General features: G+C 38.7%; 2 protein-coding genes across 4 annotated transcripts in view; one reads left to right on the top strand and one right to left on the bottom strand.

Moving 5' to 3' along the window:
• LOC137237428 (prolyl 4-hydroxylase subunit alpha-1-like) overlaps window positions 1-22,333 on the bottom strand; it is a 56,426-nt gene that overhangs the window by 21,034 nt on the left and 13,059 nt on the right. The window contains exon 1 of one of the 3 annotated variants that reach the window (XM_067761039.1): window positions 563-584. The exons of 1 other annotated variant lie outside the window; for it this stretch is intronic. Coding sequence is in view for 1 of the 2 variants with exons in the window: in XM_067761037.1 (XP_067617138.1) it covers window positions 71-276 (206 nt within the window). In the remaining variant the exon portion in view is untranslated. Of the gene's footprint in view, window positions 1-70; window positions 393-562; window positions 585-22,333 lie in introns of those variants that run through there. One more of the 3 variants, XM_067761037.1, reaches the window with a different exon arrangement.
• The window catches only part of LOC137240639 (uncharacterized), a 108,984-nt gene continuing 103,253 nt past the window's right edge, over window positions 16,603-22,333 (top strand). Inside the window, exons 1-5 of the mRNA XM_067767143.1 lie at window positions 16,603-16,808; window positions 16,872-17,026; window positions 17,651-18,016; window positions 18,089-18,243; window positions 20,999-21,445. Coding sequence (XP_067623244.1) covers window positions 16,627-16,808; window positions 16,872-17,026; window positions 17,651-18,016; window positions 18,089-18,243; window positions 20,999-21,445 — 1,305 coding nt within the window. The 5' untranslated portion in view covers window positions 16,603-16,626. The remainder of the gene's footprint in view (window positions 16,809-16,871; window positions 17,027-17,650; window positions 18,017-18,088; window positions 18,244-20,998; window positions 21,446-22,333) is intronic.

The raw sequence follows: 22,333 nt of genomic DNA on the forward strand, positions 1-22,333 counted from the left end.
TTCAGTGTGTTGTTATACAAATTTTTTTTTTCTTCTTCTTTTTCTTTAACACTTATGCACTATATTCCACCTGCGTATGAAAAGCAATTTTTCCTCCAATTCCTTTGCGTAATTATCCAAGTTTTGTATTAGAAAATGTTCAGTTTCCAACAAACGTTCCAAACCGGCAATCGATGTGGTAAGACTGCCAACATCTTCATCGGTGTCTGTTGTGGCAATGCAAAGGCCAAGATCGCATAACAAAAACAATAAACCGTAAATGTAATATTTGTGCATATTTTCCGTATGCAGTCACTGAGTGGTCAATGCGTTGATCAAATGTGGTTCACACTATTGTCGGTAACGAAATGAAATGAAACTGAAAGTTTTTGACCCAACACTTAGAAGTGTTGTTAAATAGTGCAAGTTTAAAAAGCCACTACTAAATTTTAGTTGGTAAAAAGTAAAAGTTATTATTACAAAGCAAATCAAAATTATGAACTTACATACGTACATATCACACAAATTGCTCATATGTACATATGTATGTGTGCTTGTTGCAGCACGCTATAAGAGATATTACCAAATGGTAGTAGCGATTTTTCATTATCGCCTTGTAAGTGTGTGCCCTTTTATATTTTTGCTTATCACTCATTTTTTTTTTTTTTGCTTTAACAAATCATGATAATTCAAAAATTGAGAAAAATCACATTGACGGTTCACACTTCTTTTCGGTGAGCAATACTTAACAATACTGTTAAATTTTTATAACTTTTTAGAGGATTTTCAACATACTTCGCCAATAACTCATAGCGAGAGCGTCGCAAGAAAATGTTGTAGGGGGTGTGCATGCAATAAATCCCAAAAACCAAACAAACATTTTTATAAACTCAAACAACCATTGCCTCTCCCACTCCCACCCTCACTCCATCTCCATTCACATCATACGGCCACTTCTACTCCGAATCCCACTTCAATTTCCCCTACCACTCCAATTTCAGTTCCCACAGCTTCTCCCACTCCCACATACACTTTCACTCCTACTCGCACACGTACTGTCAATCCCCATTTTATAGCACTTTTTTCTATATTAAATCCGTAACTTTCTCGAAATTCTACTTTTTGATCAGATTTAACGACAGGGTTTTACACTGAAAGAAAAAGACTGGTAAAATCAACCGAAATACGGGTCAATTCAACCGAAATTTCTGTCAATTTTTATCCATCGCAACAAAATGTTGAATCAACTGCGCATGAATCGTTGATTCGTAGTTGACCGTTTTAGTAGTCAAATGAACAAAAAAAATGTTGCGACAGCTTTGTACGAAAATACCTATGTTGCGGCATTTGCAAGACAGATGAATTTTCACTTTCATGGCAGAAATACACTTGGAGTGCTTGCCGAATAATGCCGAGGGGCGACCCCGCTTAGGAAAATTGAAAAACCTTATTTCTAAAATTTTTATGTTGCTTTGCCCGGGGTGTGAACCCAGGTCTTCGGTGTGGTAGGCGGAGCACGCTACCATCACACCACGGCGGCCGCCATATACATACGTAAATATGTGCATACATATAGTACACACCATACATAAGTACAAAGTAGAGAGCGCAGTGAGCGTAAAATTCTCTTTGAAATTTGCTCATGTATTGACTGTTGATCCCTGTTGAAATGACCAGTGAGTTCAGTTATGTTAACAAAAAATCAGTTATATTGATTAGGAATCTGTCCATTTTACAGAATTTTGTTAACTTAAGAGAGGCAATTTCTCTTCTGTTAAAATGACTAAACTAATTTGTTCGCTTGACAAAGAACTCGGTCGAATTAACCATAATTCGATCAATTTCACCGAATCTCCGTTAAGTCAAGAAAATCGGAACCGATTTGTTGATTTTACTAGCACCATTTATTTCAGTGTACGATGGTATTATTTGTGATTCTTTTTTCGGCTTTTGAAATACGCGACTTTTTTTTGATTTTTGAATTTTTATTATTCACTAGCAGACTTGTCCGACGTGATCCTTCCAGAGAATTTTTTTAACTACGCCATTTTTAATTTTTTAACATCCTGAACTGTCATTTAATTACTTTTTCCCTTTCTTCATTTTATTCACTTCATCCCTCTACTTGTCTCTGTTCCTTTCGCTCTTTTTTAACTTCATACCCTCTATCTCCCTCCACTTGAAATTCTTCCCCCATCCATTTTTCTCTTTTTCACCCCCTAAACGTCCCTCCCGATCTCCCCCTTCCACCTCCCTCTACTTCTCTTCCATTTCCACACTTCTCTCATTCTCCCTCTCTTCCTCTCCACCTTTTTCTCCTTCATGCTCTTTATCTCCCTCTTCATCTCCTTCTCTCTATCTCCCACAGTACCTCTCCTTACATCTATAAATCTCTCTCTACCTCCCTTTCCACTACTCATTCTTTTTCTTCCTCTACTATCATTTCGTCTACATCCCCCCGATCGTTTTCACCTCCTCTCTCTTTATCATTACGCCATACATTCAAGGATCAGCACAGATTCACAAATACGATATTTTCGAATGGATCAGTCACCAGATCACTTCAGGGGAAAAAAGTATTCCACTTTATGCAATTTTTTTTTTTAATAATTCGTTCTCTGGTATACATGAAGCTCATCTACAGCTGCTCATTACAGTCCAGTCTCATATAATATCACAATTCTCCAACTGACTTTTTTGCTGTAACTTCAATGCGTCAACTAGTTTCCTTTCCAGAAATGACTGTACAAAACAAACCCACCGAAATTGAACAACGATTTCGACCCAGCACTCAAAGTTGAGTTAGCGCCTTATTTGACACATATCATGAACTGCAACTTACATAGTCGCATCAGTTCTGAGATAGTCAGAGAACTAGCCACCGCCTGAGTTCCACTTTGGTCTATACAACTATAATCTCATCACTCTTTATAATCAGGGCCGCAGGGAGCCAAGCCGGGCCCCTGGGACAGTTCGCGTTTACGGGCCCCCCTAAAAAATAAACTCAATCCAATAAAAAAAATAACATAACATGCATAAATTTTTCAATTCACATTGTCAGTTTTATTTCATATAAAATAAGCCCAGCCAGCATTTTTTGAAAATTTTGATCAAAAAGTATTCAAATATCATACCCCAAGATGATTAAAAACGTTCAAATTTAAAAGCATTTTCTGTTCGAAAATTAACGTATCGTCGGGAGAAAAATGTACCATAAATGTGATTATTCTTGAATAATCATATATGATTCATATTTCGAAACGCTTTTTATTCATATTTGATATCATTGTAAAATTGGGCTTTAATTGTTACTAAGATTTACTGGAGCACTTACATAAATGAAATGTTAGATTTCATTGTTTGATTTCATTACATTAACTTTTTCTAAATATGTACATTTTAAGAGCTTGAATCAGCCAAGGAAAACCTTCCGTGCTTTTTGGTCTGCAAATATGAAAATTACCGATTCCAAACTAATACTGCGAGCGAGGCTGGACTCCAACGCCAATGTTCCAAGGCTTGTCAAGCGATTTTGGCTCATAGTAGAACGTAAAAAATTTTTCACGCGAGACAATAGACTAAAAGAACGCTTCCCTTCAGCCACACTGACTGGAAGTGTGCAAAATATTCTTAATGCTATGCAGATGTTCGGAAATAATACTTCCATCTTCAAGTCATGAAATTTGTTCAGAAGTTGAAATGGTAGCAGCGAATCACATCCCAAATTTGCTATGTGGATGGCTTTGAGATTAAATATTTCATCTATTAGATCCGTAGAAATATCGATACCATAAATCGTGCAGAATGCCGCTGCCTTTTCTCTGAGCTCTTCTTCCGTCAGATCCTGATACTTCCACAAACAACTAAATTTAATCGCAATGTCATTTACGGCTTCGAAACGTCTTGTCATGTTACCAATCAAGCAGTCCAAAAGAAGGTAAAAACTTGCTGTTTGAATTGAGTTTCGAAATCACTCTCAGCTGATTCGCCAGGTAATTCATCGAACTGGCGCTTTCTTATCTTCCTTTTCTCTGCGAAGGTATTCACAACTCCTATACTCCCTGCCAGAATCTTACATTCTTGAAGTATGATCGACCATTAATGCCTGAACTTCTTCAGCTCATCAATCAGGCTACGTATATTTTCTGTTTCCACGTCCAGTGTGGCATTTCTAGCTTGCTTTACCAGATTTCGATGGTTGATTACCATCAACACTTTGAGCCAAAATGGAGGCTAAGAGAATACACTCAAATTTCCTCATATATGCTTCAATACCTTTCAAATCCGTTACTGTTTCTGAACTCAGATTCAAAAGCTTGATTTCATCAATGGCTTTCAATATTTGGGGTATGTGAGTTGCGAAAGGTTTCACACTATCCACACAAGCAGACCATCGTGTTTGTGACATGCTGTGCAAGGAGCAATTAGTTTTTTCCTTAAGAATTTCCCATCTCTGAGGGCTTGCGCTAAAGATATTATTCCTGCATAATACCGAAAAATGTGATGACTTCTGCACAACACTCAGCAGCTTCCACTCCACATTAATTTAAACTATGACAAGCACAAGGTGCAAATATTGCCAGGGAGTTATCTCTCAGGATATGACTCTGCGCTCCTTTATAATGACAGCTCATACTACTGCCATTATCATACCCTTGGCCACGGCAGTCATCCAGTGGAATATTGTGTTTTTTTAGAGTGCTGCGAATCAGCTCAGCGACAGCTTCTCCGGTTTTTGCGTTCGACGCACTTTTTACTTTTTCTCTGTTTTTTTAGAATAGTATGGAGTATGATTTGAAGGAAATGGCGACCACTTAAGTCGTTGGGAAGTCGAAATAAAATGTTATTTTAATTTAGTTTAAGCATTTTTGACAGATAGCGCTTATAAAATTGTGTCAAAAACGTTCATCTAACTTAAAATCACATTTTATTTCGACTATGACTATGCCCCATAGAATTTGATCGGATGCTTATGATTTTAGTTAAGTGATTTTCAATTTTAAAACAATTTTTTGGAGCAACAAAATATGTATGTATCTATGAAATCTTAGTTAGAGTACTGTCAATACTGCTTTGCCTTGCCGGGCCCCAGGGCAATTGTCCTGGCTGCCCTCCCCCCCCCTTCTCCGCGGCCATGTTTATAATCCCTTTTTTCAGTATTACAAGTAGCCGCAGAGGCCTTCCGACAATAATTAAATGTATTGGCCCAACTTTGTTTGGGACCCCAGAACCCCTACCTGCCAAGACTTTGACTTTCATGTTTCCATACAAATACCCAATCGTAATCACGGGTAAGTTAGCAAAGTTAATTATTTACAATCTATTTTTCATTTAAAATAAATAAGTTAGCTTGGTTAGATAATTTCTTTTATTTTTCCGAATATTACTCAATGTATGTATGTATGTATGTAGATGTATGTGTATGCATATATGTTTGGTAAAGAGTTAACTCAAATTGAGTGGTACATTAACCCATTGAAACGCCCCTGTTACTCTTTTTCTTCATAATTTTTTTTTTTTTGCTACAAACTTAATTATGATTTGGAAAAGCAAGAAGTGTATCACGGAACATTGTTTAATTTGTTAACTTATCAGCTGTTTCTTTTGTTGTTATTTCTTTAAAAACTAGTGCGTGCAAAAATGCACATTGATGAGGCATAGGTGTTAATATGTATGTTTTTTTATCTTACATGCACATATGTATATGGTTATATACTTAGATAAAAGTTAAACTTTATTTGGGTTTAGTTGCTGATTGGAGTAGTGTTTACTTACCATGGATGGGTAAAGTCACTATTATCAATACGACCAACTTCAAATATCGCACAACTAAGTTTCCTGCGGCCTCCGTGGTGTGGTGGTAGCGTGCTCCGTCTACCATACCGAAGATCCAGATTTCGATGCCCTGATAAACCAACATCAAACATTTCAATTAGAAGAAAGGGGTTTTTAAGCGAAATCGTCCCTGGGTAGTGATTTGACAAACACTTCGCGTGCATTTCTGCATCGAAAGCTTTTCAGTGAAATCTCAGCTGCATTGCAGATGCCATTCGGAGTCGCAAATTTGAAAAGAAGCTCGGCCTAAAATCTCTTCTTAGGTTAACGCGCCTTGTATTTATTAATTTATAAATCTAGTTTAAAAAAAAAATATCGATGAGTACTTGTCGCCCAATCCTCGGCATGAAAAGATTACTCAAGTTAAGTGCATATGTTTAGAATTCCCTATTTTCAAAAAAGTACCCGATACGAGTTTTCAAAAAACTCATTTCAAAAAAGTACCCGGTTTTAATAAAGAAGCCTGCTTTGAAAAGTAACTGATTCCAAAAAATAGCCGGTATCAAAAAGTAAATGCTTTCGAAATGTTAAAAAGATTAGCCCTGTTCAAAAATTTCAGGTTTACAAAAAGTAACCGGTTTCGAAGTATTATACCTGTTAAAAAAACTAAAAGATATGAAAAGATAAGCCCGGTTCAAAAAAAAAATCACGAATTTCAAAAAATTAGCCCTGTTCAAAACAATTTACAATTTTCAAAAAAGTTATCGGTTTCGAAAAATTTAACTGGTTCATAAAAATTACAGATTTCAAAAGAATGCACCGGTTAGGAAAAAATTACAGGTTTCAAAAAAGGTACTTTTTCAAGGAGATTAAACCGATTCCAAAAAAAATTAATAAAACTAACCGGTTCCATAAAGGTAGGCACTCTCACGAAACAAACCAAATTAAAAAAGTAAGAGGCCTTAAAATCAGCGGTTTTAATTGGTGACCCGTTTAAAAAAATAACAAGTTCCAAAAAATTTACGGGATTGAAAAATAAAAGGTCTCAAATAAGTAACCGGTTTGAACAAAATAACCAATTTCATATGAGTAACAGATTTCGAAATAGGTCTCTGTTCCATAAAAATAACCGGTTCCCAAAATGTAAATTTTTTGTTTGTCAAAAGCACCAGTTAGGTGAAATTTTATTATGCCAAATATGTAATCAATGTATGTAGGTAGGCTCCCAAAGAGCTTTTGCGTTTACGAAAAATAAACTGGTTCCAAACAAGAACGGTTTTCGATACAGCAACCGGCTCAACGAACGAAGTCGGGTCGAGGAAAATAACTTGTTTCACGAACGTAACCGATTACGAAAAATAAACTGGTTGCTTATAAATAACCGGTTTCATGAAAGTAAAAGTAACCGGTTTTGTAAAAGTAACCGGTTCTTAAAAATAGCCTTTTAAAGAAATGAAAATAAATTATTTTTTTATGTGTTTAATAAATATAGCCAGTTTTTCAAAGATATGCGGGTCCAGAAAGGTAACAGTTTCTGTAAAAACATTCCGTATCTGAATCACGAAAACTGCGGAAATAATACTGGAAAACATGCAATATTCATAAACGATATCAAAAGGGTCATGAAATCAAGTATTCCGAAAACACCAAGAACGTATTCGGGAAATAATGCTATCATCATCCTGATAAAGCATAACCTCAGAATGATGTCAAAGTGGTCCTCAAAGAGTCTGATTATTAAAAATAAGATCCTAGGTAGTCTTAAAATTTTGTTGTGAAGAAGGTAAGAACACTTGACCTGTCCTACTTCATAACGACAGTATGAAACAAACTCCAAATACTGACGAAATGTTTATCTTACCTTACAGTGAAACACCAAACTAGGCGGAAAAAAACCAGACCTGTATGCAGTAGAACTCACAGCTTTTGCTAATTTTGGCTAATACTAGAAATTTCTCACAAGATCTTTTTATTTTAATAAATATTTTAAGGAACATTTTAACAGCGCGACATGAGAACGGACAAGGCGACATCTTTTCGATTGTACCTTGCAAGTCTGTTGAAAGCCTTTTCTCCCTGGAGTGGTGTAATAACCCGCACTCCCACGATGATTGATCTATTGATACACAGGCTCGATTAAAGCCACGTCTTTTTATATTTATTTTGCAGTTTCCGGCAATAGGGCTCGAGCCAATGACCACGGTAGTGACAAACAACATACTTATCTACCACACACGACATCTGTGTACGTCATTTCACAGAATAAAGTTTCGTCTATTCAAAACTGTTAAAAAGTTCAAAATCGGCTGAAAACTACATAAGTTACAGTCATATTAGCCTGCAAAGGGTGATTCTTAACTTAGACAGCGATGGACTCGGGCCATTTCTGAGTCGTTTTGATAAAATTTAACAATTTTTTTTTCATACAAATAATATGTTTTGATCCCTCACTAGGGTAGGCACCTTGTCGTTGGTGTGAGGGCTTAGCCGACCTCCATAGAGCCCGACTGTGAGGCGGAGCTGTTTAGGACTGGCATCTACGCGGTTTCGCCTCATAGGAGGGCGGCGGGATGTCTGTGACCAAGAACTGCCAACCCCTAATCCAGGGTGTTATACGAACCGTGCCTATTGGGCGATTTGCAGCCAGGGGATAAATTCGGCTGTATTCGAACGGAGCTTTCCCGATACCGGGCTACCTCGGGAAGTATTGATGGCCTTAACACAGTAAGGGGCGCTGCTGTGGCGGACGGTTCTTTCCCCGTATATAATGCTGGAACGCTGAGTCCGCCTTGTCGGGCAAGTGGTCGTACGACCAAGATGAACGACTCATTACTAAATTGTAATAAGGAGGATGATAAGAGGAGGACTGAGTCGCAAACCAAGGACGACAAATCCGCAGTCAGCGATGCGTCGGACTTGAGGAGCGAGAGTAGTGCTGATTCAATGAACTCCGTGTTGGAGAAGCACACAAATGAAGACGGAGTAGAAGAGTGGAGAAGGGTACGGAGCAGAGCAAGTAAAAGAGCTCTCTCGCAGTACCGTGCAGCACTAAGAATTGTCCAACGCCTGGGGGCAGTGGTCGACCTAACAGAAGTAGAGATCGAGCGCTTGGAATGGGCCCAAGAGGCGGTAGAAGTAGGTCGAAGGCAGTTCAAAAGGTTTGCTGCGAGAAACCCTCGGTTCTGCAACTGGTACGAGGAGGAAGAAGCGTCGAATGGCAGAATAAAGAGGCATCGTTCGGCGGAAGGCGACAAGCCTGCTTTCAAGAGGCAGAAAGGACCCAGTCCCAGAGCCGCGAGACAGGGCAGTCGCATAGACAAGACAAGTAGGCCCAAAGCTGTGAGACAGATGGGCCCCAATAGCGAGGTAGCAACTACCTCGAAAGCTGCGAGTCAAAGGGAAGTTCCAACTACGGAAGTAGGAGATAAGCCAAAGGGAGATAACGCTAAGACTCCGGTTTTCTCGGAGGTGCTAAAAGGAGTTAAAGCTAAGATTCCGGCTTTATCGAATGTGCCAAAGGGAGTTAACACTAAGACTACGGCTTTTCCAGAGAAGATGAGTGATGTGGCAAAGCAGTCACTGACTGTGGCGCTGTTTCATCGCAGCAGTCCTTTCGGATAGATTCCTACTGAAAGTTGGAGATCTGTAGAAAGGGAGCTTATTAGCTTAATGCTTAAGATGATGCGGGAACAACCAAGTAAGCCCTTTCCAACCTTTGATTCGTGGAGATGGCATAATGGTGTGAAGAAGATAGCGTGCGACAACATCGCGAGCTTGCTGTGGCTGGAGGAAGTGGTTCCAAACCTCCAAAGGTAAGGCACGAACGCGCGGTTTGAGGTGGTGGCTAACGCGCAAATCCCCACGGTACCAAAAGTTAAGGTATGGATACCATGCGTGATGAAGTTGGTCGATACACTACGACTTCTGCAGAATCAGAATCCGAACATACCGACACAGGATTGCAAGGTACTTACTGTATCTCGGCCTACGGAGGAAGGTCCGTTCTACATCTTTCAAATAAACAAACAGGCGGAGGATATATTGTACACGCAGCTTGGAAAAATGTTCTTTGGTACAGGCAAAGTTTATATGCGACTCCGAAAAGAAGTCCCGAGGATAAAAATCGTAACACGCTGGAAGTGGGCGAAGTCGAAAAGGACCTCAAAATCCCAAGGGAAAAATACAGGTGGAGGTAGTCGACGTCACCACGAAGGTGTTAGAAGAGGACCAACAGCTAGATGGTGCTGTAAGTTGCACAGAGGAACACCCGGCACAACAGTTACAAGAGGCTAAAGGGTGCTTCGCACACCCTAAACCAAAAGGGCAAGGGACAGCCCAATGGTGCTGCGAGTCCTACAGATAAACCTCCAACACAGTAAAGTGGCATCGAGTGAACTCCTCCTAACCCTTGAGGAGGGTTCGTTTGATGTGGCGTTGATCCAGGAGCCGTGGCTCTCATCGGGAGGAAAGGTTTCTGGACTTAGCGCGCGCGGATTTGGCGTTTACTATGCGCAAACGGAAGGGCGGGTGCGAGCTGCAGTAATGGTAAGGAAAGAATTATACTACTGAGGACCTCGTAGTGGTGGCCGTTGAGCAAAGGAATAAGCAGGCATTTATCCTGGCATGCTGCTACATGGCCTATGCTGCGGAGGTTTCACCGATGGAGTGTAAGAGGATAGTACAGGACGAAGGGCGCAAAGGGCGGTTGGTCATAGGTGCGGATGCAAATGTGTGGGGAGGAGCAGATATGAATGAGAGAGGCTAATATCTATTTTGTTACATCCTGCAAACCAATTTGCAGATAGCCAACAGGGGAAATGTCCCTACATTCGTCCAACATCCAGCAATATTTTGGATCTTACACTGAGCTTCGAACGTGATATATCAAGGTATGATTGGATGGTTCTTGATAGACCATCCTTCTGCGACCATGCGTATATCAGCTTCAGCATTCCTCTAAAGAGGGTAGAGAATGGAGGAACCTTTAGAAACCCTAGGTCAACGAACTGGACTAAATTCCAGAAACAGGTAGAAACAAAACTGGGACAACCCAAAGAGGTTGCCAATGTGGAGGAACTGGAGGAATCTAATGAATTCCTAACAAGGAAGTTATGACTGGGTATAAAAAGCTTGCCCTCTAAGAAGATTCAGAGGAAAAGCAAAACCGCCATGGTGGTGCAATGAGCAGATTCTTCTAAGAAGACAGGTAAAAGAAATATTAAAGCTAGCAAAGACTGCGGAAAGCGAAGCGTGTCGGGAGGGATTCAGGGATCTTCTGAGGATCTACAAACGTGACATTTCCAGGGCGAAGAGAATATCATGGAAAAGTTACTGTACGGACATAGAGTAGTCCAGCGAAACAGCACGGTTGAGAAAAGTCCTAGCAAGGGGAAACATAGTCCAGGGACTAATAAAGAAAGAGAACGGGAAATGGTCACGTAATCTGTATCCCAAAAACTATAGACCCATTAGCTTAACATCATTTCTGCTCAAAACCTTTGAAAGGCAAGTCGGTAAACACCCAATTGCATAGGGTGGTAATAAGCATAGTGAAAGTCTTGGAATATAAGGAATATCCCCTAGGAGTCTTCTTAGACATTGCCGGGGCTTTCAATAATATTTCTACATGGGCGAATATGGATGGTCTTAATTACATTAAAGTACATCCAGCCTTAACCAGATGGATTGGCTGCATGTTAAACTGCAGGAAGATTACATCACAACCGGGTTTGTACGAGGCCACGAAATCAGTGGATAGGGGCACGCCGCGGGGAGGGGTGCTATCACCTCTGCTGTGGACGCTGTTCATCAACCAACAGCTCAGGCGATTCGATTAGGGACCCGTAAAACTTACGGCTTACGCAGATGACGTTGCAATTGTCATATTTGGAAAGTGCCTTCCAACGATTAGCTCTTTGATGGATAGGGCGCTTCGGGACATTCATGCCTGGGCATCAAATGTCGGGTAGAAAGTCAACGCGGATAAGACGGATATGGTATTGTTTACAAAGAGGTACAAGGTCCCAAATTGGATCAGGCCTAAGTTAGGAGGCGTGAACTTACAGGATAAACCTTGCACAAAATATCTAGGAATCATCCTAGACAGTAAGCTGTCATGGAAGCTCAACGTGGAGGAGAGGGTGAAGCAGGCTTCACCGGCACTTTATGCATGTAAAGGAATGCTGGGGTGTACATATGGCTTATCGCCCTCTCTTTCTCATTGTGTTTACAGCAATTGTAAGCCCTATTCTATACTGCGGAGTTCTTGTTTGGTGGAAAGCCACACAAACAACAACCTACCTCAAAAAATTATAGGGGGTATGCAGACTATCAATGCTTAGCATTACGGGAGCCCTGAAAACAACCCCGACAGCTGCACTGTATTCCATTCTGCAAATTCCACCTGTAAACCTGGTAGCAAAGAACATAGCGTTAATAACTGCAACCAGGCTCGGTGCCACGGGACAGCTTGAGCGCCGACCATACGGCCATAGTAGTATAGCGTCATCAATCACAAGACGAACAGACTACATGATTCCTTATCTGCGCTTCGAGGGCGATCTTAAGGCCACATTAGAGGTGGACGGTTGGCGCAAGAGTGCTCAAATGACGGACGAGGCCATACATGTGTACACAGATGGTTCCAAAGTAGTGGAAGGAGTAGGGTCTGCGATATACTGTGCTGATCCGGAAATAAACAGATCCTACAGGCTGCCGGATTACCGTAGCGTTTTCCAAGCGGAAATAGTAGCCTTTTATTTTGACAGTCAAGCAGCAATTGAGGCAATAATCTCGCATAGCACAGCATCTAAATTCGTGTTATAGTGTAAGCAGTCCCTGGAGGGAATCGGGACAGGGAGAAGCATACGTCTATATTGGGTCCCAGGGCATATGTGAGTAGATGGGAATGAAAAAGCGGATGAACTAGCTAAAAAGGGCGCATCCTTTGAACCTTGACCTGTAGACGTCCCAATTAGATTGGGCGAGATTAAGCGAAGGCGAGAGGTGCACATGATCGACCAAGCAGGAAGGGCGTGGATTTAAGCGCAGGGATGTAAAGTGTCGAAGATTATGTGTAGGTCTTACAACCTTAGACTAACACAGTTGCTTCTATCATTAAAAAGAGAGGACTGTAGACTCATGACGGGTATTCTGGTCCTGGTTTTTGATAGGGTTTTGCAGTTTGGTCATTAAAACAAACTTCTGGAAACACTACGGACTTATTCAGTCTATGTGAGGTCCTCATGAACCGGCGAGTTCAACCTAATCTAATATGTTTGATACATTCTTGATAATTTTGCCCTTCTGTTTCGTTCGAATCGCTGAACTGTCGAATAAATAGCTCAAATATTCAGTATAACAAAATATTCTTTATTTCTAACACCACTATGTTAGTGGTACTTGACAATTAATTTACTCGCGTACTTTATTTATGGCGTATTAAAATCAAACTGATTCATATTCCTCAGTTGTCGGTGCTTTTATACTCTCAGTTACATCGTTACCCTATTTCATTTCATTTATTTATTTGAGTCTATGGTTACAACGACCTTATAGACTAGATAACAATATTGACTTAGTACTAAAGCCTTACTATCCTAAAATACATTTACAAACTAATGGTAGTGAGATATAAGCTTTGATAAAAATAAGGATATAGGCATCGCAATGTCTAAATCAAGATTATTAAAGATTTTATTACACTCAGTTTAAGCCCTCATTATGGGCGCAAAATTATAATAGTGATTTTTATAGTAGTGATTTTTATATGGAATGGGAAGTGAGATCTTAACATTCTACTAGGTATATTGAAGTTTAGGAACGCGAAAAAATCCGGAGAATCAATGAAGCCACAACGAATGTCAAAAATGAACAGAGGAGAATGTATAGTCCCTCTGCAAGCTAGAGATTTTACATCAATAAGAATACACAGGCCTAGTTAAGATGGGATAGGCTCATTAAAATGAAGTGGCTGCAAAGCAAACCTAATGAAGCACCTCTGTACTCTTTCCAATCTGAGGGAGTGTGAGGCATAAATCGGTTTCTAGATTATGGAAGCATACTCCGATTTAGACCGCACTAAGGAATTATAGAGCATCTTCCTTGCATAAGGATCATTAAAATCTTTAGCATATCGTTTTACAAAAGCTAAGTTAGAGTAGGCCTTAGGGATAATGTAGTTGACAGGGTTAACGAAAGAATAACCTGAGTCAAAAAGCACACCGAGATCCAGAAATTCAATCACTGCACTGAGTTCAGTACTTAAGAGTGAGTATGTAGAGGGAAATCGAAATATTGATTTCGAAAATGTCATATGGTAACATTTGTTGATGTTAAGAGCCATTTTATTTCTTATACTACACTCAGCAAGCTCATTTAGGTCGCATTGAAGAGCAAGAATATCGGATGGACACGAAATTGTACTAAAAAGCTTAAGACCATCAGCATTCAATGACTTAAGATCATCAGAATTGAATGACTAAAACATTCGCCAATATCATTTATAAATAACAACAAGTAAGGAAGAATAAGTTCGGATGTAACCGAACATTACATACTCAGGTGAGAGCTTTGGAGACAAAATAAGGGAAAATCACCATGTAGGAAAATGAATCTAGGGTAACCCTGGAATGTGTTTGTATGACATGGGTATCAAATAGAAGGTATTAAAGAGTATTTTAAAAGGGAGTGGACCATAATTCTATAGGTGGACGCCATTAAGGGATATCGCCATAAAGGTGGATGAGGGTTGACTCTATAATGTGTTTGTACGATATGGGTATCAAATTAAAGGCATTAACGAGGGTTTTAAAAGGGAGTGGCCCTTAGTGGTATATGTGAAGGCGTTTTCCAGATATCGACCAAAATGTGGACCAGGGTGACGCAGAGCATCATCTGTCGGGTAGCGCTAGTTTATTTATATATATAATACTACGAAGAGTATTCCTGCCAAGATTCCAAGGGCTTTTGATTTTGCCCTGCAGAACTTATTCATTTTCTTCTACTTAATATGGTAGGTGTCCCACCCATTTTACAAAGTTTTTCCTAAAGTTATATTTTGCGTCAACAAACCAATCAAATTACCATGTTTCATCCCTTTTTCCTTATTTGGTATAGAATTATGGCATTTTTTTTCATTTTTTCGAAATTTTCGATATCGAAAAAATGGGCGTGGTTATAGTCGGATTTCGGCCATTTTTTATAGCAAGATAAAGTGAGTTCAGATAAGTACGTGGACTAAGTTTAGTAAAGATATATAGGTTTTTGCTCAAGTTATCGTGTTAACGGCGGAGCGGAAGGACAGTGGGTCGGCTGTGTATAAAAACTGGGCGTGGCTTCAACCGAGTTCGCCCATTTTCAAAGACAGACACAGACAAACAGTTACGGTCACAGAATCTATTGTTCGATTTGTGGCATTAAAAGTATTCTAGACAAACTAAATGAAAAAGGGCGGAGCCACGCCCATTTTGAAATTTTCTTTTATTTTTGCATTTTGTTGCACCATATCATTACTGCAGTTGAATGGTGACATAATTTACTTACATACAGTAAAGATATTCAATTTTTTGTTAAAATTTCACTTAAAAAAAATTTTTTTTTAAAAAGTGGGCGTATTCTTTATCCGATTTTGCTAATTTTTATTTGGCATATACATATATAGTAAGAGTAGTAACGTTCCTGCCAAATTTCATCATGATATCTTCAACGACTGCCAAATTACAGCTTGCAAAACTTTTAAATTTCCTTCTTTAAAAAGTGGGCGGTGCCACGCCTATTGTCCAAAATTTTACTAATTTTCTATTCTGCGTCATAAGGTCCACCCACCTACCAAATTTCATCGCTTTATCCGTCTTTGGCAATGAATTATCGCATTTTTTCGGTTTTTCGAAATTTTCGATATCGAAAAAGTGGGCGTGGTTATAGTCCGATATCGATCATTTCAAATAGCGATCTGAGATGAGTTCCCAGGAATCTACATACCAAATTCCATGAAGATACCTCAAAATTTACACAAGTTATGGTGTTTACGGACGGACGGGCATGGCTAAATGAATTTCTTTTTTCGCCCAGATCATTTTGATATCTATATCGATCTGAGTAAAAAAAATTATTTTATGTCTTGCAGCTTTCTTGAAGTATGCACCACATTACTGTTACACCTACTGTGACTGCAGTTTGTGCTGAACGATATTTTCTATACTTGATAAAACCCTACTTAAGAAACTCTATGAGACAAGACAAGTTAAGTAATTTGGCTATTCTGTTTATTGAAAAGTTTATAGCACGGATCTCAAAAAAAACATTTTTGTTAAAAAAATATGTTATTGAAATTAAATTGTTATTTTTATTTAATTGTAAATGCACGCAGGATTACGCATTGGGCCAGCATGGACCACAGACCATTCTCCCTTGCCTAAGAGAGTAGGTCTATGGCCATTACTGGGACATGTACAACGTGTAGTTGAGAACGCTGATAATCTTGAAGTTTTATTAAAATTAAACTGATTACAATGTGACAATTTTTATTGATAGGGTCCAATTAAAAGAATTTGCCACGCGCCCCAGATGGTATAATTACGCTACTGTTTGTGTGGCATAACAAGCTTACATCACATACATACATATATAGACCCAGACAGAAAATAAAGCAACATCTTCCTTTTACTATTAGAAGTCTATACGCTTTTCTGAACTATTGTTTCTTTTACTTTCATTCAAATTTTGTTGATTATTTGCTATGCGTATCACTTGTTAACACTTGTTTAAATACAACTTCTTCAAGCATTTCTTTACCAAATTGAGGTACAAAATATTTAATTCGTTCTAGTTCTACTTTAATAGCCACGCTGTTAGTACTCTAATTCTTCTACAATGAAGCCGTTACAAAAATTTCTTTTACTCTTATCAACATTATTATCCATTGAAAATGCCAATTGTGATTATTACACATCCATCGTAACCTTACACGATCTTCTTGATGCTGAATTACGTGTAATATCATTCCTTGAAGAGTATATGGAAAAAATGGAAGTAATTAGCCGCCATGTCAATGAGTAATTTAGAGGAGGAGAAACATGATATTGGAACTTCGTACTTAAAAACTTGCTTAATTACAGAAAACTCAATGAATTGGAAAAGCCTTTAAAACAAGCTGATGATGCGGATCAAACATTTTATGAGAATCCTTTGAATGCATATAAAATTATTAGCCGTTTTGCGATCGATTGGAATAATTTGAGAAGGTCTGTTTCGGATCAAAATGCATCGCAGTGTAAGTGAAGGCCGTGAGACAATGAAATTTTTCATATAGATGCGTTTAACACAAGCTTATGCATTCCAATAACATCGCCACAATCAACCAAGATGTTGCGTTTGTAAATATGAAGGAACTTCAGACTTGGCAATTGAAGTTTATTACGCCTTGCTCATTCACATACAAAATTTCGTGAAGCACTGTTGTAAACATTCTCCCTATACAACAAAAATTCTTGCTAACATATTTTGTGTCGTAATCGATTGCTATATTCCAGTTTGTTAGAAAATTTACCAACCAGTAGGAAAAATTATTTCACTTGCAAAGTGTGCCAACACCCTTAGCCAAGCAAATGTCAAATTCTTCTTCTTGTGATTTGCTTGCAACAAAATTTGGAAGATGGCTACTTTTCAATATCAGATGGCGCCAGTGTCGCTCATTCTACCGTTCTCCATAAAAATACGTGCTATCTACTCATAATGCATAAGCTTGCGTTAAACTCATCTATATGAAAAACTGCGTATGTGTCGGTGCTATGAGAGTTTTATATAAGTAGAAATCTAATTTAAACTATGTGCTTTTCTCGTTATCTCTCTCTTCGTTCTTCTATCTAACGCTCCCTCTCATGCATACTTCGTTCAGTTTATTTATACAATCTGACAAATCTTGTGGATGTAGAGGGTTTCGCTTTGCCAACAAACAATGATATAGTGGGTGCAAGCAACGGTATGGTGCGTCTTCAACGTACCTATCACCAAGAGACCAGCGATGTGGCTGATGGCTATTTAATGGGCAACAATTATGCAGCAAAGATGACAGCTAGTGAATGCTATTGGTTGGGTCGTAGCTTATATGAGGTTAAAAACTATGAATATGCAGCTGAGTGGCTTTTGCAGGCACGTATACGCCTAGCGGACGAGTTAAAGGCATCCAATGGTACGCGACAATTTGCGCAAGTTACTGATGTTGATATTCTTGTAAAACTAGCACCAACTATGTACTACTTGGGTGAGTATCGTAACATGTGAGAGGGTGGGTGTTGAACATAGTCAGTGCGTTTCTATTGTCTTTCTTTTCCAGGTAAAACCAAAGTGTCTTTACTTTTCAATGATGAAATTTTGGCACAAGACCCTCAGCAGCCACATGCTTTAAAAAATATAGATTTATATTCAAGAAAAGCATTAGAGGAACGGCATCCTACGCCGTTCGAAGGTGTTTCCAGTCAAAGTGAAAAGGTATAAAGTTTAAGAATCAGCAAAACTTATACTATCTTCGGTAGTATAGATCATTTGGACTTAAAATATGCCAGCTCTTACTTTTGCGACAATTTTGTATTATTAAGGAGCTCTTTGTTTAAGTGACTTAAACTATGAACATTTTTCTTTCGTTTGTTTCATTAGCCATTGTGTGCGCATGTAATTCTCAACTGGTTAGTGAAATATTCTTAAAAATTTTTTTATCCCAAAGGAGGGTTTTTCAATCCAAAATAAGGTGGCTCAACCCGCAGCCAATACCTTAGAACCCCCAGTGCGCACCCTCAATGAATACATACAAGGTTTAAAAGGCTCGCACCGACCTCTCTCTAAACAATAAAATATTACAGTACTACTAATATACAGTCTACTAAAATGACAAAATGATATAATTATAAAAAAACCGATTCGCCCACTGAATCACCAAAGCTTAGACGCTCTTTACTCTTTAATTTTCATAGGAAGTACTTTAAATGGAGAGGTCTCCAAGTGTCTATTCTTTCCTCCTTTGCTGTGTTCGCATTGCCCAATAGTGGCGCTATGTATGAGCGTACCCATGTCCGGCTATAAGTTGGGTCAAATCGCTTCAACCAAAAGTTGCATTCGGAAACTAATTATCTGGTATAGTCTCCTGCAGAAAACTGCTGCTCTTTTGTTGTTATCAACGTTGGATAGATTATTCTGGTGACTGTATGACATCAGAACCACTACCCGCTTCTGCTCCCATGACATACATACATATATTACGGGAAAATATATCGCTAGGGTTTCTGCAATGAAAGGACATCTTATTTAGAGAACTTGCGGTAACTTCAGGCAATTTACAGAACTATTCTGCATTGAACCGAGATGGGGCCAGTTCAATGCTGGCGGTGATTCATTGCATCAGCCGAATTTCTATACCGTATAAGATTAAAATATCCTAGTCTGATTCGAGCAGCTTCCTTATATATTACTTTGACCGGCTGTATTTGCTGTTAATCTTCTCAGATTTGCTAAATTGTGAGCTGCCCTTTTGCAGGTTCGAGTGAGTGCTCCCGATTTGAAGATTGTGGAGATCAGGCTCTTCTTGTGGATGTTGATTCAGCTATTTTTTGTTTCCAGCTGAAAACCGTATGCAGTTTCCATCTTTCTGCGCTGCACATGACCTTGCTTATTTTGTGCTATCCCAGCTCACATTTTGCCACTGTGGTAACAGAAATTATGTCGTCTGAGAAAGCGCCTTAAAAGGTGCTGCAGAAGGCTGAGTGTTTTGTACCCAGGATACTAATCTTTCAGATGGACCCTCATGATTCCTAGAATAAATTACTGTACATTGAGAATCGTTCTAGCGTTTAGCGCGACCAGCAAAACTATCGGCTGCAAAAGCTCTGCCAGAGAAAGGGCAGGTTGCGTGGGAAACAGAAAGTTCACAATATTTCCCATATTGTCCTCGTCTATCGCCAGGTTCGGTCAATGGAGTTTCATAATTACTATTCTATATGCTTGTTGCAAGCAATCTCGATAAGCTTCCTAACGAAGCACTTGCACTGCTCATTGCAATTGCGACAATATTCTTCGCTCTTTAGTATGCTTCCAACTTTTCCAGAGTCTCAGGCTTGCCACGCGCCTCTTTCTTCTTTCAGCTCCATCTGCCTCTCTGTGGCTTAGAGACATTGCAAGCGTGACTAACACATTGCATTAGTTCTCCGCTTGCTTCATCCGCTGCATTGATAAGACTTTAATAACTTGAGTTCAGAATCTGTTAGAATAAGCTTGGAGTCGGACCACTTCTGAAATGTGCGAACTTTGTAAGATCAGCTTTAACATTGCTTCTTTACGTTAACGTATATCTGTGAATATTAATTTGTGTGACGTCATAGAGACAACCAATTTTTCCCCTCAAATAAATACGAATATAAGGTTCCGACAGCTAGAAATATTGTTGCTGGCAAATATATCATTGAAGAAAATAAACGAAAGGCATACGATTTCCAACATTTTTTATGCTCTCAAAACACAGCCGCAAAACCCTTCTCTCTCACCGATTTGTCCACGAGAGAGCCAACTTAAGCGTTCTTGATGAGATAGATTCAACGGACCATGAAAAAGGTTTCGTGGTAGGCTTCCTACTTTTTTCAATTTGGGTTTCGGTAGTTTTTAAGCTGAAGATTATTTGTTTAGGAATTTCGGGGCATGCAAACCAAATTTTTGATATCACACATGTCATAGTGTCCAGTTAGTATGCCCATTGTAAGCCTTAAGTCTTCTCTCTTCAGAAATATGAGCCACGTTGTGAGTCTAATATCGTAGGCTCTGCACATGATCTTAGACATTTTGCGGTTTTATCCAGGCCTTTTCTGCTTAATGGATCATATACAACTCCTGTCACATTTTGATTTCTTTTTGTAGAGCAATCCTTTTTCAATGCTGTGGGTAAGATACCGATCTATAAAAAAATTTTTGGTGTTAAGGTAGCATATCCTAGGTAATAATTTGGGATGGCTTTTCTCGGGTAAATGAACCAGGGATAGACCTGTTCGATAATATTTTATTTGAGGTGCTTTTTGCCGCAATTAATATTGCGAATACTTGGATCAGATATCGATAGAATGGAATAAAATCGTAGAGGAGGTAAAGGGAAAACAGAGGAAGTAGTGTTTGTTGTATGGTGCTAAAACTTACAGTCAGTCTCATGGACTGCAGGACTTCGATTCGTTTTACCTTACTCTATTTACTTCTCGTCTCTCCCCTACAGCTTACCGAGGTCGAACAGCTTTTCGAAGAAGTATGCAGCGGTGACTTACAACAAACACCACGCAAAAAACGAAAGCTTCGCTGTCGTTATGTCCACAATAATGTTCCATTCCGTTATATAGCGCCATTCAAGAAGGAAGAATTGAATCATGACCCGCCAATTGCATACTATCATGAATTTGTAACCGAAAATGAGATTAATAAAATTTCGGACAAAACTGAGGATTCTGTGCAACGTTCTTTAGTTGGCTCAGCGCAAAAACCCGTTCAATCCGATTATCGCACAAGTCAAAATACTTGGCTTAATTTTAGTGATCACGCTTTTTTGAAAACTATTGCACAACGTTTAAAAGACTTAACGGGTTTGAGCTTGGATAGTGGAGAGCCGCTGCAAGTAGCCAATTATGGTATAGGTGGTCATTATGGACCGCACTATGATTTTTATGAGGTAAGAAAGCTTTGTTAGAGCGGATCAAATTGTATGGATTGTTTTTTTTTTCATAAGGAGTATACCAAAAACATTATCTACAGAGAATTTTTGAAATCACCATAGCTGTCCGATTTGCGAGGTCCCGATTTTTGCAAAATATATATTTTTGTCATATGAAGGTAGGGTTTGGCCAAAACATCTTCATAGCTTCTGATAGAATTATAGGAAAAATATCATATTGGGTTTACTTTAAAGGTATTTTACGCACATTTCAGAATCTGTATTAATATCTATAGTGTTTTCGAATTTTTGTAGAGATATCAGGCTTAAATTATGAGAAATTAGCCTAAACTGAACTGTTAACTACTATATCATCATTTTTAACAAATTTCTTATGGCAACATTTTTTTTCTTTACAGCTAAAATAAGTTCAGAACATTTCCAACAACTTTCATTCAGACAGTTTTTCTTTTTTCGAATTCGTTTTAGTTGAAAAAAATTAAAAAAAAAACCTATATATTCAAGTAATAAGCAAAAAAACACAGTTTTAATAATTTTAATTTAATTTATTTAAAAAATTATTTTATTACTCAGCTAAGCAGAGCTCACAGAGTATATTAATTTTGTTCGCATAACGATACCCCGTAACGGCATAAACTAATCGAGATAGATGTAGACTTCTATATATAAAAATGATCTGGGCGAAAAAAGAAATGCATTTAGCCATGCCCGTCCGTCCGTCCGTAAACACGATAAATTTAGTAAATTTTGAGGTATCTTAAAGAAATTTGGTATGTAAGTTCCTGGGCACTCATCTCAGATCGCTATTTAAAACGAACGAAATCGGACTATAACCACGCCCACTTTTTCGAAATCGAAAATTTCGAAAAACGGAAAAAGTGCGAT

The sequence above is a fragment of the Eurosta solidaginis genome, chromosome 1 (genome assembly GCF_040869045.1).
Source record: "Eurosta solidaginis isolate ZX-2024a chromosome 1, ASM4086904v1, whole genome shotgun sequence".
NCBI classification, from domain to species: domain Eukaryota; kingdom Metazoa; phylum Arthropoda; class Insecta; order Diptera; family Tephritidae; genus Eurosta; species Eurosta solidaginis.